At 31.3% G+C, this 17,347-nt stretch overlaps 1 protein-coding gene across 15 annotated transcripts in view; it reads left to right on the forward strand.

Moving 5' to 3' along the window:
* Window positions 1–17,347, forward strand: part of NFAT5 (nuclear factor of activated T cells 5) — a 107,788-nt gene that overhangs the window by 65,335 nt on the left and 25,106 nt on the right. For 8 of the 15 annotated variants that reach the window (XM_072967631.1, XM_072967630.1, XM_072967637.1 and 5 more), the window contains 4 exons: window positions 935–1,493; window positions 6,406–6,598; window positions 8,631–8,821; window positions 10,300–10,472. In XM_072967631.1, coding sequence (XP_072823732.1) covers window positions 935–1,493; window positions 6,406–6,598; window positions 8,631–8,821; window positions 10,300–10,472 — 1,116 coding nt within the window. Of the gene's footprint in view, window positions 1–419; window positions 482–934; window positions 1,494–2,871; window positions 2,935–3,183; window positions 3,275–6,405; window positions 6,599–8,630; window positions 8,822–10,299; window positions 10,473–17,347 lie in introns of those variants that run through there. The other 7 variants (XM_072967639.1, XM_072967638.1, XM_031680758.2 and 4 more) reach the window with 5 other exon arrangements.

Consider the following 17,347-nt stretch of genomic DNA (forward strand, 5'->3'; position numbering starts at 1 on the left):
AGTTAAAATCAAACAGGCCTTTTAAAGAGAGAGGAAATGGGACAGTGGTAACCAATTGCTGAGTGTGTAATCAAGTTCTTTATAAGAAAAATCCGTCCAGTAATTAGTCCTTACTGTTTTTCATTCTACCATAAAGGATGGATTTATTACTTTAGAGATCATGGTTTTGAACTGCTACTTCCTTCTTCTAGAGACCCTCAGTGGTTAACTTGCTTATCTTCTGCAGCCTAGCATGTTCCAAATCAAACCTTTCTCACTTTTATTCTAGATTTTACAGCAATCATAGTGACGATACCAGTTCCATTTTGCCAGCAATTCAGTTGATTATATATTTTTTCTATTTATTTCTCATTTTATAATTGATATCTGGAATAATCAGCAGCTCTTTTCTCATTTATTTTCTCATATTTTTATTCCAGGATTTGCCTCTGAAGCAGGGAGTGTCTGCATTAAAAATGACCTGTAGTTCTCTGCTTCATAGGTTAGAAACTTATTTTAATATTTTGTGGCTAAGCACAGTCCCACTTTTCAAATTCTATAATGAATTATTTAATTGGCATTGAATGTGGACCACAAGCATATATTTCATATTGGGGTTTTCTTTATTATTTTAAATGATTAAAATTCAATAGAACATCCAGCTGAGGCAATAAATGCTTTATTCTTGCTTTACAGCTTAAAACATTAAATTAGATTTTTTAAAAAATCTATTGATTGTAATACAAGTAAAAATAATGCTATTTGGGCATTTTTAAAAATTGCATTTCTTAGGCCTTGTATTGCTTGAAGCATTTATATTCTAAAACTTAACCAAATTCCAACTATTCATTTTGGGGAAAAACAATCAGTTCACAAATCACATTTTCAATGGGACTGCTAGCCAGCATAGGTGAAAACATGTATAGTGTATTTACTCTTAAATTATACACTGCAGATGCTTCTTCAGCTCCCTCCTCTTCCTCCATGGGCGGTGCTTGCAGCTCCTTTACCACCTCTTCCAGCCCTACCATTTATTCTACCTCAGTCACCGACAGCAAGGCTATGCAAGTGGAGAGCTGCTCCTCAGCCTTGGGGGTAAGTAACCGAGGGGTAAGTGAAAAGCAGTTAACCAGTAACACAGTTCAGCAGCATCCATCAACACCGAAGAGGCACACAGTCTTGTACATCTCACCACCACCTGAGGACTTGCTGGATAACAGTCGGATGTCCTGCCAGGATGAGGGGTGTGGATTGGAATCTGAGCAGAGCTGCAGTATGTGGATGGAGGATTCCCCCTCCAACTTCAGTAACATGAGCACCAGTTCCTACAATGATAACACTGAGGTACCTCGTAAATCACGAAAGCGAAATCCAAAGCAGAGGCCGGGGGTCAAACGACGAGATTGTGAAGAATCTAATATGGATATATTTGATGCCGACAGTGCCAAAGCACCTCACTATGTGCTTTCTCAGCTTACCACGGACAACAAAGGCAACTCAAAAGCAGGAAATGGGTTGGTATTCACATTTTTTTAAAGTTCTCTCACCATTATGCAAAACAAAAAAATAAATCATTCCTCATCTTTCTTAATTGCTCAGCTCAAGTTTGCCTCTAAAGCAAAGATACTAATTTTATCATTGAAATATATGAAAAATTTTAACTTAAAATTATTGAGTTTCACTGGAGAATAAAATAAAATACCAGTAGATTTTACGAATAGATACCTTAGTATGATTAAGTACTAGAAAATGAAAATAGTCTATTTAGAAATAACTTCTAAATTTCAGATTTATATTTTAAAAGGATTTTAAAATATTTTTACTCATGGAAATAACTAGCAATGTAATGAATGCTTCTAGCTAAAACAACTCTATCTGGTTCTAGCTACATTTACCAAGGGCCTGTTTGTGTTCTCTTTCACATTGTCTCCCCATATGGTTCAGTCTGTTTCCATTTTTGTGAAGATTTTAAACTTTCTTTTCCTTTTTTCTTTTATTTGATAAAAACTGAAAAATTAAATTGATAGTGTGATTTTCATCATGTAGATTCATGTATTTATTTTAAGCTTTTCTTTGATACATTGTACCAATTCAGGATTTTTAAAAAATAAATATGTCACTTTTTTTTTTTCTGAATCTAGGTTATGTTTCTGAAGGGTGATAGAACAGGATCATGGAACACTTTTAGTTTTCATTCATTTCTTCAAGTTTACAGTACTCACTAAATATACTTCAGTAGCCATATTACAGAATATTTACATCTAAAGTATAAAATACTGTGACTTATTTTTAACTCCTTTAATATTTTTGTTGTAATATTTAATTTCTAGAGTTTTTACTGTATTTCCTACAGTATATTCAACATAGTTTGATAAAATTTAACTCATTGGATTTTGAGAGATTACTTTTTTGGGTGACAGGGTGTGTATAGTCCTTTAGTTGACCCAGAATTTCCTACAATTTCAGGTTGTCACAGAAGGTGATGGAGAAGCTTTTGACTGGTTTACTATTTGATGACATCAGTAGTATCTTTTAAGTTAAAAATCTGGTTGAGTGTTACAGAGAATATTTTTTTTAACATTTTTTATTGATATATAATCATTTTACAATGTTGTGTCCAGAGAATATTCTTAATATATATTAAACTTGTCCTGAAATATTCTCTCAGTATATTTTTAAAGCAGAATCTATTCTATACTACTTTCTTCTAAACTCTTACGTAAAACTCCTTTGGGGTGATATAGTTAAATTAAAATGCACATTTAAATGTTTTTCACTTTTTGAAAGTCCAAATTAGGAAATTTTCTAAAGAAAACAAGGTATACCCATTCCTAAAGTGTTACCATTATTAGCAGAGTCAAAAATTCTAGAACATATTTGTAGAGCTATCACCTATAGAATAATGCTCTGAAACTTAAATCTAAAAGGCTCATGTCTGTCTATCATTAAATACAGGTATGTGTTTATTTGGGCTTCTATGGAGAAAGTGGGTTTTTTTTCAAGTTCCATAAGACAGATTTTCATATTTATACTGAAATAAATGTTAAGATTCAAATGAAGAACAAATAAAAGTTTGACTTACAGTTAGTCAACACACATGGTTTGCAGTTGCTGTTAAAGAGATATCTTGACCTACATCTTTTCTGCTTCTGCTTTTGTATGATAGATATATCTTAGAAATGATTTGAGGTTACCCAGGGAAAGTATAATAACATTTGTCAAGACAAAATCTCTCATGAAATAATTCATGGAACAGAAACTCATCAAGCAGCAGAAGAAATGTCCAGCTTCTTAGGTAATGGAAAAATATTTGACACTAGCATATGGAAATGATGGAAGAAGTTTAAAATTTGAATTTATAAGAAATATATTTAGGAAAAGATAAAATCATATGTAAATATAGAAGAATGGACCTTTGAAAACAGTTAAGAGGATCTCAAAATAAAGTCCTATATTCTTCAACAAGAAAGATGTTAGAAACATGAAAAAATTTAGAAATGTTTTGAGAGATAAGCTATATAGCCTTAGATCTAATATGCCATAAATTTACAATTTATGTAATGCTAAATTATAGAAAATGTACTCTCAAACATGTGTACAGCAGTTTTATTGATCTTCAAGAGGGAAATAGTATTTTTGTACAATTAAAATGTTATATAAAAGAGTTTATTAAGAAAATAAAACCATTGTTCAAAAAACTTCTCGGTGTTTAAACATTCCTGGCCATATAATTCTTAAATTCTTGAACTAAATGTCCTGAGAAGCAGTAGCCCAATGTCTTTTCTAGCCTAGAAATTAAGATATGCTGTCACTTGGATGTGAAACCTGTTCTAGGCATTTTATAGTGAAAATTACTTTTGTGACAGACAACCAGAAGGATGTGCAGCACAAAGGAATTAGAATGTCATTTTAAGCCTTCTGAACAGAATATGCCAAGACAGTGGATTTCCTTTTTACATGTCATTTAGAAGTAAAATCCCATACAGTTAGCTACTACTTTCTTGTTTTTCCTTAAGTCATAATGCCTTAAAAATTAGTAATTCGAATGACTATTTTTCTAAGAATTAGTTCTTATTTTCATTGTTTTACATGGCTAGAGATCTAAATATGTATGTATTCCATGTTTACATTTAAACCTAGAGAATAAATTTAATTTTAAGGGCTTTTAAAAGTATCATTTCAGAAATTGTTTGATTACATGTGTGATTCTTCTTTAAGCTGTACTGTATATACTTTTATTGACTCACTTAATAGTCTTGATACCAAATGAAATTTTTTTAACTTTTTTTTATTGAGTTATAGTCATTTTACAATGTTGTGTCAAATTCCAGTGTAGAGCACAGTTTTTCAGTTATACATGAACATACATATATTCATTGTCACATTTTTTTTTCTGTGAGCTACCACAAGATCTTGTATATATTTCCCTGTGCTATACAGTATAATCTTGTTTATCTGTTCTACAATTTGAAATCCCAGTCTGTCCATTCCCACCCCCCACCCCCCAAATGAAATATTTTGTTTTGTTGAAATACTGAAACTCTGTTTACCTTCATAAATATTAGCTTGGCTGGCTTAAGTGAATATAAAATCCGTATCTTACCAGACCAATTGGTATACCAAAGTTTCCTTATATTTCAGACTAAAATGTTCCCTTTTTTATTATGAAATTAGTAGATACTAATTATAAACATTTGAAAAATATAGAAAATAGAAGAAAATAAGTAAATCTAGTAACTCAGTATAACTACGGTTAGCATTTTGCTGTATTTTTGTTTAGTCCCTTTCAGTGCATATTTTGGGTATTTTTTTACCTAGTTTCAGTAAGTGAATATTTTTGCTTTGATTTTTATAATAAGCAAAAAACAGAGTATCACTATAGAATTTCATATATAAAGGACTGCACATTGTATTCAGTGTAAATTTTTTAATTTCTACCAGAATGATGAAAAAAAACAGGATTTATTGCCCTTTGTTCCAGCTTCAACTCAGTACTTTTGTTTGTAGAATTGATTCTCCCAGGGCCTTTTAAACTACTTACTCAGATAATCTTTGACTTAATTATATCAAGCTTCATCAACAAATACTTTTTTAGCATCTGTTGTTTCAGGAATTGTGAAAGTTTCAGGGAATATGAAGATGATTGAGTACAGTACTTACCCCCCAGAACTCAGTCCAGTCAATCTTACTGCATTCCTTTGCATTCCTAGCTGTGGGTTCATTCCAGTTCCAGGTCCCATTGCAAGTACAGCCTTTCCCCTCTTTATTATTGATGACTGAGGCAACAACTTGGTTAAAGATGAAGGGGTAAGCATTAAATCTAGGTTTAAGGCTGCTTAGCCATCTTTGCTCCTCCATGTTTGAAATCATAATATTCCTCCTGGGACCTGTTTGCTTTTGAAGGAAATTTTGTCCACAATTATTTCTTGACTCCTGTATCTTCATTGTGAGTGTAAATTTAGGACTGGGAAGGTCATACAGAAAGTATTACAGGCCCTGGTTCTATTTTTAAATGTACATGGGTGATTTTTAAACTAATAGTATTGCTTCCTATTTATTTTTATAACATATTTGCAGTACTTCAGATTAAATGTCAACCTGAAGTCCTAACAACCATTTAAAATATTTTTCTTTGAACATACATTCCACGTAGCAAATGCATGATATACAAATAAATGTTAGAAACACAATTTAAAAAAATAAGTTAGATTGCCTATCTGTAAGACTCCAATTATATAATTTTTATATGCTTAAGACTTTAATTCTTTAATCATAAATAAAAATACTCTGATAAATTAAACTTCTGGGAAAGATTGTTTAAAGCTAATTTCCAATAAAAAATTAATCACTGGGTTTTTTATTATAATTTTTTCAATTTGATGTACTGAGAAAGACATCCAAGAGAATATGCTACATGTACCTTTAGTTTTCCTTAAGGCCTTTTGGGGTTTTTTTTGTTTCTTTTTGCTACCCCCACTTTTCTTTTGTTCTGCAAGTCTTATTAGAAAATAATTATAATCTTGTAGCTTTATATAACACTCACACATATTTGTAGTTTTTAAACTTTTTTTTTTGACTGAAATGCAACTTGAAAGGTTATAGTGACATTAGCTATTCTCTTTCCTGTTATTCCCGTTTTATTGCATTCAGTCTTCCTTCCTCCTGCCACAAGTATGCATTCTTTGTCTTCTCTATCCAACTTACTTTCTTTTATTTTTTTATTACATAATTAAATTTTATTACAAACTTTTAAAAGATTCTTTGGTAATAGAATGTATCATCCCCTAGGCTGTATTTTATTTTGTCAATAAGATTAATTAGCTGTTTTTAATTGTTACTGCCTATTCTGTTTCTTCCTTTATCTTAGATGACTTTTATAGAAAACTCTTTTTGATACTATTTCCATGTTGTGCTTTGACTTCTCAGAACATTGGAAAACCAAAAAGGAACTGGAGTAAAGAAGAGCCCTATGTTGTGTGGACAATATCCTGTTAAAAGTGAGGGAAAGGAGCTGAAGATAGTTGTACAGCCTGAGACGCAGCACCGAGCTCGGTACCTGACTGAGGGTAGCCGTGGCTCGGTGAAGGACAGAACACAGCAAGGTTTTCCTACAGTGAAGGTGCTTACTTTATTTAGAAATATATGAAGAATTTTATCCACTTTTACTTATTAGATACTTTGTTTTTAACCAGCAAAAGCTGCCTAAAATAAAATTACTAGCTATATGTACTAGAAATTCAAGTCAAGAGTCTGACTGAAGCATAGGTCAAATGTTGTTACTCAGATGTCATTTGAATTTTAGTCTAAATGAAAGGAGAAATAAGAATGTGTTATAACAAGTAAAATATATGGAAATCATGGATTATCTTCCCCTTACATTTGACATTGGTAGCAACTGTATTAGATTCTTCCCATATTTAAGAAGAAATTTTAATGTGAATTCAGAGACATTGTAAAAATTACTTGGAAAACAAGGTTTTTGAGATGGCTGAAGTAATCAGGACCACTCAACTCAGAAAAGAACTGATTGATAGTCTTCAGTTCAAGAAACAGGATATCAATTGAGTCTTTGTCTTTTCAGAATTTAGACTAGAAGAAAAAAGGAAGGGCACTCAGTATCTGGGATACCTTTTTCAAAGACTATTTCTCTTTGAAGACAAGCCAAAAAAAAGTAGGATGGGGATATTTAACAAGTGTTCCTGCCCTTTGCAAAATGCAAAACAGGGAGGAATTTTGGCTAGTCACATGGTAGATTCTTATAAATACAGTTTGTGTAAATGTGTTAGTTGGACAATATTTAGTTGGACTGTCTTTGATTATGCTTATACTTGAATGAAACAATGTTAGAAACTTGGGATCAGGAGACTTACTCGGAACCATTTATAAAGTGTACAATATCATTCCTACCCCTCTACTACTCACCACACCAACTCTTCTCCTATCCCCCAAACTCAGGACAAGTAACAGGCAAGTGAGAAATTTAAATTAAGCTTTGTGTAAATATTTGTCTAACCAGACATTTTGATAATTTGATAAATATTCTTAACCTAATTGCTCTGGCTTTAAATTATGCCATGTCTGAGTACTTATCTGCAGAAGTATTGTTAGATTAATTGCCTAACTGTGATAGGGAGTGAATTGACTTACCTCCAAAGTTTATTTATTCACTCACTCAACAAGTATTGCATCCCTCTATGTGCCAGACACTGTTATAGGTACTGCTGACTAACAGTTTGGATAGATTGCTTATTTGCCTGCTTATTTGTCTCATTATGTTGATACACATAGATACTCACAGAGATACAGCTATTCTAGGATAGAAAAGATGTATGAGTTTTTTAAAGCACTTTGATATGCATTGTACGAGTTATTTTTGATTTTCTCCATTCTACATTTTAGCAGTTTCAGTATTTAACTATAAGTTGATCAAGAGCTAGCATTGGAAACATTTGTTCCCAAATGCTGTATTAAATATTTATTCTTCAGCATACAAATTATAATTTAATTTATGAAGACTTGCTTGAGACCTACAATGACCCATAGATCCTGGTTTGGACCAGCAGTTTTTCAGACCATAATGTTTTGGCCCAGGATTTTATGATGTTGTATATATGCATCTAGTCTATGAAAATGAGCTCTATTTCCCTATTATTTATATAGCTGCACTTCAAACACTTTTCCTACTCAAATAGCTTTAACAGAGTAAAATTTTAGTATATGTACTTTCATTTGATGATGATGATGGTAATGATGCCACTAATACGGTTTAGTGAATTTTTCCATTAGTGGTGGTGGTAAATCCTAAGTAACACACATGCTTCTTTGGCAGTCCATAAATTTGTTAATACCTTAAGGACTGTGTATTCATTCTCACCTGGTTGCACAAATTAATTACAAATGATAATTTATCATTAAACATACAAAATTTTAATTAAAATGTGATTATTGCAGAACTAAACCATCATTTTCTGCAGTAACTTAGCCAACTCTCCTTTATGAAAATATTTTACCTCTGTTTTTCTTGAAGATATAAGTTTTTTCTTTATTGTAATCTAGTTATAAATATAGGACTTGGTCTTAAATATTTGATTTTACAATTAGGTTATTTGAAATGCTAATTAATGTTTATGCTCCATGTTCTCTCACTCCAGCTGGAAGGCCATAATGAGCCAGTAGTGTTGCAAGTGTTTGTGGGCAACGACTCTGGTCGAGTGAAACCACATGGATTTTATCAGGCCTGCAGGGTAACTGGGCGAAATACAACTCCCTGCAAAGAAGTGGACATTGAAGGCACTACTGTTATAGAAGTTGGCCTTGATCCGAGCAACAACATGACACTGGCGTAAGTACTTAGTAAAAATGTTTTTTGTTATTCATTACACTTCTATCGAGGCAGGAAAAATTTTTAGTTTCTAATGTATAAAAGAAGATTTTGAGTATTTTTTAAAATGTTTTAAACATTGCAAATTAAAAAATAGATTATTGCTGAATAGTAAATGAGTGAAATTGCTAGAGAATTCCCAATGTGAAAGGCAGGGATATAAAAGCCATGTGGAAACCTGGCTTTTGGGAAAGTAATATAGACTTACATGTTGGAATTAATAATTAACATTAAAAATAAAATTACAAACAATTTGATTTGCTTTCCAAAATTCTGCTTTCTTAGTGTTTACAGTAGAAACTAACAGAAACCATTCATGGCGCCTTGACCCATCTTGGAATGAAATAGCATTATTGCTAGTTTAAATTTACCTTTTCTATTTTCCTATATTAAAAAAATTTATGTCTTGGGGCTATTTTTCATCTTGTGCAATTTTCTTGCCTGAAAAATACTAGAAGTGTTAATGCCTTAAATTAAAACAAACTTTTTCTTAATCCTTTTGTTAAGGATCTTTAATCCTAAAGAAGAATCATAATGGCAGCAAATATTGACATCAATAAACCTGTATTGTAATCATTTTTATTGGATAGCTAAAGACTTCTCTGCTTGGTTTTCAGGGTTTTTTGAAAGCCGTTTTGAATAAGTAAGAAGGTAATTGGAAAAGGGAAATTTTGAAAGTAAAGATTTTTTTAACTTTTGAAATTATAAAAACATACATAGTAGGAGATAGGGAGTTACTGATTATAAAAATATTACTCATTCTTTGTAAGTTAAAAAACACAGAATAATTAAAAAAGTAAAAATTAGTAATAATAAAATACTAAAAAATACCCTTCAAGAGCCAACTTCCCAGAACTAATTACTGTTTTTAAATTTGTTGTTTCATCCTTCTTTTCTGATAAAATTGAGGCAATACTGTAGTCATTGTTTTATTACCTGCTTTTCACTTACAAGCATTTTCTGTAACATTAAATATTATTTATAGAATTTATAAATATAAATATTATTTATAGTTCTGATGGCTATATATAGTTCCATTTGGGGGAAGCTGCTAATTTTTTAAAAGTAAAATCCATTCCCTCTATTTAAATGTCTGAGTTAGCTGCAAAAAGAAATGTATTTGCTAATTTGCTTGATTTATTTTTTTAAAGCAAAAGTATTTTTGTAAACCATTACTTATGTTTAGATTTTGAAATAGTGATTCTTGCTTTTGTACTATTTTTCCATTATTATTATAAATGAAAAGTTGACAGGATTAGGAATTACGAATATTTAGAATCTATCCTTTTGTACTTTTTGAATTTGGAACTGTATGATTATATTATATGTTTTAAAAATTAATAAGGAAGCAAATTATTTTTAAAAAGAAAATTTGTTTAAGAGTATTGTACTATTTATACAACAGAAAATATCAATTAATATAATTTTTTCTGTGTTAGGGTGGACTGCGTAGGGATATTGAAATTGAGGAATGCTGATGTTGAAGCCAGAATAGGGATTGCTGGTTCCAAGAAAAAAAGCACTCGTGCCAGATTGGTTTTTCGAGTTAATATCACAAGGAAAGATGGCTCCACTTTGACGCTGCAAACACCCTCTTCTCCGATTTTATGTAGTAAGTACGAAAATGTGGAGATGTTAAATATATGGAGGTTTTCTTCATTTTCTATTAATCTTTGAGACATCTCAGTTTCAGTTGTTTTACACACTCCAGCTTGTGAGCATTACTGAAACATTTTTAAAGCTGTAGTCAAATTTTCCAGAGTAAACTAAAAGTGGGTAATTTCTAATAAAATTCAAAAGGTATGTCACATTTTGTAGTTTCTTATTATCATCCTATCCTAACTTAAAAAGTAATTTGAATAGTTTACCTGAAGTAAATTACAAAGCCAAAGGATTTTCACAGCATCTTTGTTGTGTAATAAATTGCTATGATCCTAAGTTTTGTGTTGGAACGTAAGAAACACTAAGATAAGCAGACCTTGGTAAATGTATAACATTTGAAGTTCTGATTACAAATTAAAGTATTATAGCATAGTGGGAAATGAAATTCTTGTTTTACTAACTTTGACATAGAAAATAAATAATGTGTGTGTTTAAATTCAGTCATGTTGTATGTGCCTCACCATATAGTCTGGTTTCCCTGTAATGAGTATTATTACAAGTAATAGACAGGAAAATTTTTCCTTTATATATCCCTTAAGAAGATTTTCATTAAGTGTAATTTTCTTTGACATGACTTCTGAATTCAAAAGATCAGAAGAAACTCCATTCAGTTGAATTTTCTGTTGGGTTGTTATTGGTATTTTGACCATGGTACCGGTAGGACAGTAGCAGAACCTTTGTTATTTAATTGTGGCTTAGTTTTGCCAAATTATTCACTTTTTGTAAATCTCATTTTTCCCTTTTTTTAATTACTCTCAGAAGTGATTATATCCATACGTTAGTTTAGCAAATACCCTAATTTTAAAAAGAAAGTAATAAATATCTTTCTAGTCTCAAGAGAACACAATTGGATTTCTCTATTTTTCATTATTATGAAAATTTTGTTTTGATACTAGTTTTTTCTTTGGACTATTTCTGGGTACTGTTCAATTATACATATACTGCTTTTGAAGTTTGTAGATTCCATGTCCATTCTATTGTGTTCAGTTAGGGACACAATAAGTTATTGGTAGATGGTATATTGAGTTCTAAAACTTTTCTAATTGAGGTGCTGAATTGCTGTAATTCACAATGTGTCCCAACTTGAATATTATTAGGGTGGAGTTTCAATTTTAATGGGGCATGTGCAGTTCTTCTTTTACATGATCTAATACTTTTGAGTATGACCATGCCACTCTCTGAAGGCCAGATCCAGGAGATGCTCAGTAATTCAGATCATACTGCCTTAGCAGAAACTGGGAAACGGTTGTCAACTCTGTTTGATTGTTTGTTTCTTCTTTCATTAGTTCATCCATTTCTTTAGTTTCTAGTTATTAAAGTATTATTAAGGTATAAGTTATAAGTATATCCAGCTAAAGATGATAGAAAATAAAAATAAATAGAAAACATGATTTCTGAGATTTTTTTTCATCTGTAAGTATTACTATTATTTGTTAATTATCACCACTAATGGTAATTTATGGCCACATTGCAAAAAAATGTATCTATGTCCGAGGTGGATATGATATTCCTAAGAAGCAGCAGCATACAGTGGAAGGCTTATATATTTAATAATAAAAGTTACCATATTTTGAACTCTGGATGATAAGCTGGGGATTTTGTTAACCATTTTATAATCATTGTATCATTTAACCCTTACCATCACCTTTTATTCTACAGTTGATGAAACTGAGACTTACGTTAAATAGCTTCCTCAAGGTCACATAGCTAGTAAATAGTAAGACCAGAACTAAGTCTCTTCTTTTTAGTTACTATGCAATATTGCTGCCACAATCATTTAAAATTACAGTGCTGAAACCAAGGCTGAATGATTCATTTTATTCTAGCCATAGCCTCTGGCTGGCTGGGATTATGGTTATAGTAAGAAATTATGTTAGAAAACTGTTTTCTCTACCTACAAGATTTATGTTATGTAATTTAGACTTTTTGTGAATTTAGAAAGTAGATGTCAGTTTATATTAAGGGATTTTACTTAAATACCTATATTGTCCCACTTACTTTTGTAGATATCACTTATTATGGAGATATAGGATATATATTTTTATTCCTTTAGTTTAGTGTTGGGCACTTGCCATCTGCTTAGAGAAACTGAATTAGATAAACATGAACTGTATTTTCTTTTAAAGGAAGAAGTACCTTTGCAGTAATGGTTCCCATACCTCTTTTTGAAAAAAAAAATTTTAAATAATCATTAATTTGTAATTAAGTTTACATGATAGTTTCATATTTGTTTCTTATTATTATTTTCATAGAATTTCTTGCAAACTGATTTTTTCTTAAAACAGTATAATTAGCTTAAATATTTATTAATTTCTATGAATATCAAGTAGAACTAATCATTTAGGCAGGAGTATGCAGATCACACCTCCTAATGGGTTAATGATTTGACTTTTAAAAAACTCAGTCTTTGTAATGAATGTCATCATTCTTTGTTCAAAATGTAATTTTACTTAATCTCAATGGATTCTCATTAATTACACCACCCAGAAGTCTGTAGGTTGGTGAGACAATCCTGCTTTACTGTTTAACTGGCAACAAAATGAAATATTTTAAAGTTTTTATTACTTTTTAATTATTTTTGCTAAATATTAGATTAGATGAATGGGAAAAGACTAACTTCAATACTACTTTTCATAGTGATCCCTTGTCTCTATATTATACTCTGTGGTTTATAAAGTACTTTCATGTTTTGTTGAGGTTTTAGAAAGTTAATGTTCCTTTTGTAATTGGAGTCAGACACATAGGAGTTAGAGAAATTGAGATGAAAATACCAACTTTACTACTGATAAAACTGTTAGAAAAAGGACTGTCTTCTTTAGTCTATAGTAGAATCAATCTATCCACCCAGTCAAAGCAGCCCTCCATAATTGCGGGCTCTTACCAGCCAGCAGCAGTCTAAAACTTCTGCTTTGTGTGGTAGGCAGATGTAGAGGGTGGAGGGAAGAAGACTGGGCTAATCGTTCCCAAGCTCTGCTTACAACTCTTCAGTAGTTAAGACATTCCTCCTCTGTAGTATTACTATAGTGGAGTTTCCCATTAATAATTATGCTACATTATCCCATTTGATCCTGACACCAACTCTGTGATGTTAACAGAATAGAAATGAATTGGTTTTACTTTTTATATAACAAGAGAGAGCAGAAATCTTGTTAGTTCAAGATTGGACATGGCAGATGAAAGGGACATCTGATTTTATTCGTCCGTTGTTTAGAACTGATATCTACAATAGAATATGGGAAGTAGGGTATTGGCATACAGGCATTTAATTGGTTATTTTAAATTTACATACAATGAGTCATGCTTTCTGTCCTGTAGAAGACAGTTTCTTTTTTCTTTTATAATAGTTTATATTACATTATAGTATAGCATATATTATATATTATATATTTATATTATATTAACTACTATAAAGATGTAATTTGCATACCTATAATTCAGCCTTTTAAAGTGTACAACTGAGTGGTTTTTATTATATTCAGAAAGTTGTATAACCATCATTATTACCTATTTTAGGACATTTTTATTACCACCTCAAAAAGAAATCGTGTACTATTACTATTAATAGGCATTCTCAATTCCCCGTCACCTCAGTCCCTGGAAACCACTATTTTGCTTTCTGTCTCTGGATTTGCCTACTTCGGACATTGTGTATAAATAAAATCATTCAATGTATGGCCTTTTTGTCTGACGTCCTTTGTTTAGCATGTTTTCAAGGTCCATCAACATTATAGCATGTGTCAGTACTTCATTCCTTTTGATAACTGAATGATATTCCATTGTTTGTATATACCACACTTTGTCCATTCATCCATTGATGGACATTTGGGTTGTTTCCATATTTTGTTTGTTGTGAACAATGCTGCTATGAACACATGGGTACAAGTTTTTGTGTGGACATATGTTTTCAATTCTCCTGGGCATATGCTTGGAGTGGAATTGTTGGATTATTATTGTTAGACAGTTTCTTGTGTAACATTTCTCTTAAATCCATCTTGTGACTCGTAGATAGTTAAAAAAATTTTTTTTCTCTATACTTCTACTCCCTGTTTTAACATCATTTTTTGGAAAATATTGAAGGGAACTGAATTCTTTGTTTTAATTTCATCATTTTGTGTCTGTTACTCAGTCATTTTGACTTATTTTTAAAAAACAAAATGTGATATACCACTTCAAATTTTTCATATTCATGTGATCAGTCAGCAGATTTTGGCAGACAATAAATTTGTTCAGATGAGTTTTTTCTTTTTTTAAGCAATTGTGCTTATTGGGGCTACAATTTAGTTCACAGAAACAGTACTATATTCTAACAAAATGGTACCTTATTGCCATTTAGTCAGTTATACAAAATAAACAATGCTTCTGAATCCTGGCTATTTGTTAAGAGTGGTGCATTAAAAAGAAAAAAAAAAGACATGCCACTTAATCAGAATCTCCAAAGGTAGATCTTGGGAATGTTTCAGGAAAGCTTAATAGTTAATTTAATGGGTTATTACAATGTACCCAGCTTGGGAAATAAAGATATGATAGCTTAAGGAGCTTACAGTCTAGCAGGCTAGAGGAGAAACAGACAAGTAAACTTCCTATTATATTATATTATATTATATTATATTATATTATATTATATTATAAAGTGATATAAAGGCTACAGTAGATGCATGAATAAGGTAGAGTGGGAACACAGGAGAGAACAACATCTAATCCAGACTGCTTGGAGATGGTAAAACTTGTGCTGTGTCTTGAAGGACATATAGAATTAAGCCAGGCAGAATGGGGTTTACATGTAGATCATTCTGGACAGAGGGAGCAGTGTATAAATATACTCCATGAAAGGGTTTGCTTCTTTAGAGGTATTAAAAAAGAGTTTAATGTGATTGGAACAAAGAGATACCTATGAAGAAGTGGTAAGATTTGAGGCTAATAGAGCTGGGCAAGATCTCTTTTATAAAGAGATTCTGTGTTGAGCTAAAGAATTTGTATTTTCTCCTGACCTCTTTAGAGAGCCTGGGACTTGAACTTAGGCCCTGGAATGGGAGTTCTGAGGAGAGAGGAGAAGTAAATATTATAATAATACACAGTGAAACAAAGGACTCCCAAATATTTTTATTAAAAAATTTGGAAATAAGAATGTTTTTTCTATTGTGAGTTTCTGGTTTGTGTTTATTTCCGTGAATATAACTTTTTTGGCAGGTTTGAGCAGCTGGAGTAGAATGAGAGGTAAAAAGGAAATAGATTAATAAGAAGGGTTAGATTTGGAATGGGAGGTAGAAGGAAACAGGAAAATGAGAGGGAGGTTAAAAAAAAAAATGGAAGTGGGGCCAAAAGGTGCTAGAGGTAGAAGGGAGGAGAGGAAACAGATACTTAATCTTCCATCTAGAGACACTCCGTGGAAAGAAAGCCTAATGCCAGAATTCAGGTTGACCTTGTGACCTTAGGGAAAAAGTCCTGCTTCTATGTGTTGGTTTAACAGTGGCCATTTGGATCCATTTGTCTTTTTGTTTGTTTGTTTCTAAAGGGATAGGAGAATCATTCTATTTTACATTCTTGACATCTTTAGACTTCTCCAGACATTTTTTATATATATGCTTTTTGTTTTGGTATGTTATATTATTTGGTTATACTAGATCAAATTAAGAATGTCAATTTTCATAATTTTCAGTACCTACCCTTCTATAGTAATTTTTTAATATGGCAATGTTAATCATGGCTTTCTTAAATAAAATGTATTAAAGATTTTATCTTACTAATGCTTATTGTAATAAATCTTGCTGAATTTAACAAGTTGCTACTTTCCTAATCTCTAGCTATACCACAACTTTTTAGAGAAAGGGTAATATCATTGAGTAAACTTTCCTTCTCTTCACAGACATTAAAATGCCTTACTAAAGTTGAAATACTTGCTTTGTTATTTTTCAGTATTCAAATATTCATTAATTTTTTCAGCTTTATTTTTGAGACTGCTCTTTGAATAGCATCTAAAAGTGCATTATTGTTTTTTTTAATACCAGAAAGGTGACCGCTTTTTTTGTCTTAATTTTTTAAAGCACTATGATCACTTTCAAGAGTAAGCTTACTAATTACTTAAAGATAAAAATAAAACAGTCAGTTCTTAAATAATCCCAACTTTAATTCTGTTTAGTATAGCGTCTGTCCTGTTAGGTAACCATTGAACTTTTTAATAGAAAAGACCTTTAAAGTTCAAAAGTATTATCCTGAAAAATAATAGACTAGTTCTATAATTACAAATATATAGAAGATAAATACATATTGTACCTTCAGAGAGGCCTCATTTGGCCACCATATGCCATTAATACATAAAACGAAAAAAATGAGATGGGAAAAAAAGTTTTGATAATCATGGGTGAAGTGGAATTTCCCTATAGTATTTGAAAATGGGAGGAAAAGGGTATAGAGTATCCATTCATTTTGTTGATACAGTATATTCATTAATCTTACACTTATTTTATAATCAAAATAAAATTTATCATATTTATCTTGAATGTCCTTTAGAAACAAATATGTAGTTCCAGTGTTACTCCAAAATGTTTTAAGTTAGTTCAGTTAATTCTTCATTTTAAAAGGGTATGTAATTGCCAGTGTACCACCAATAAGTATTTCCATTCTGTTCACACGTTAACCCTATGGGTTCTAGACAGTGTATGTGTATATATCTTCACAATTTCTTTTAAATTCTCAGACATAGCTGAAAATATTATTTGTCATTTACATACTTAATTAGGATATGAAACTTGTTTGTGTCAGTAAGTGAGGCTAAATAGTGCTACAGTAACAAAAAACCAAAAAAAAAATCTCAGTGGCTTACACAAC

Source organism: Vicugna pacos, chromosome 9, assembly GCF_048564905.1.
Source record: "Vicugna pacos chromosome 9, VicPac4, whole genome shotgun sequence".
NCBI lineage: Eukaryota > Metazoa > Chordata > Mammalia > Artiodactyla > Camelidae > Vicugna > Vicugna pacos.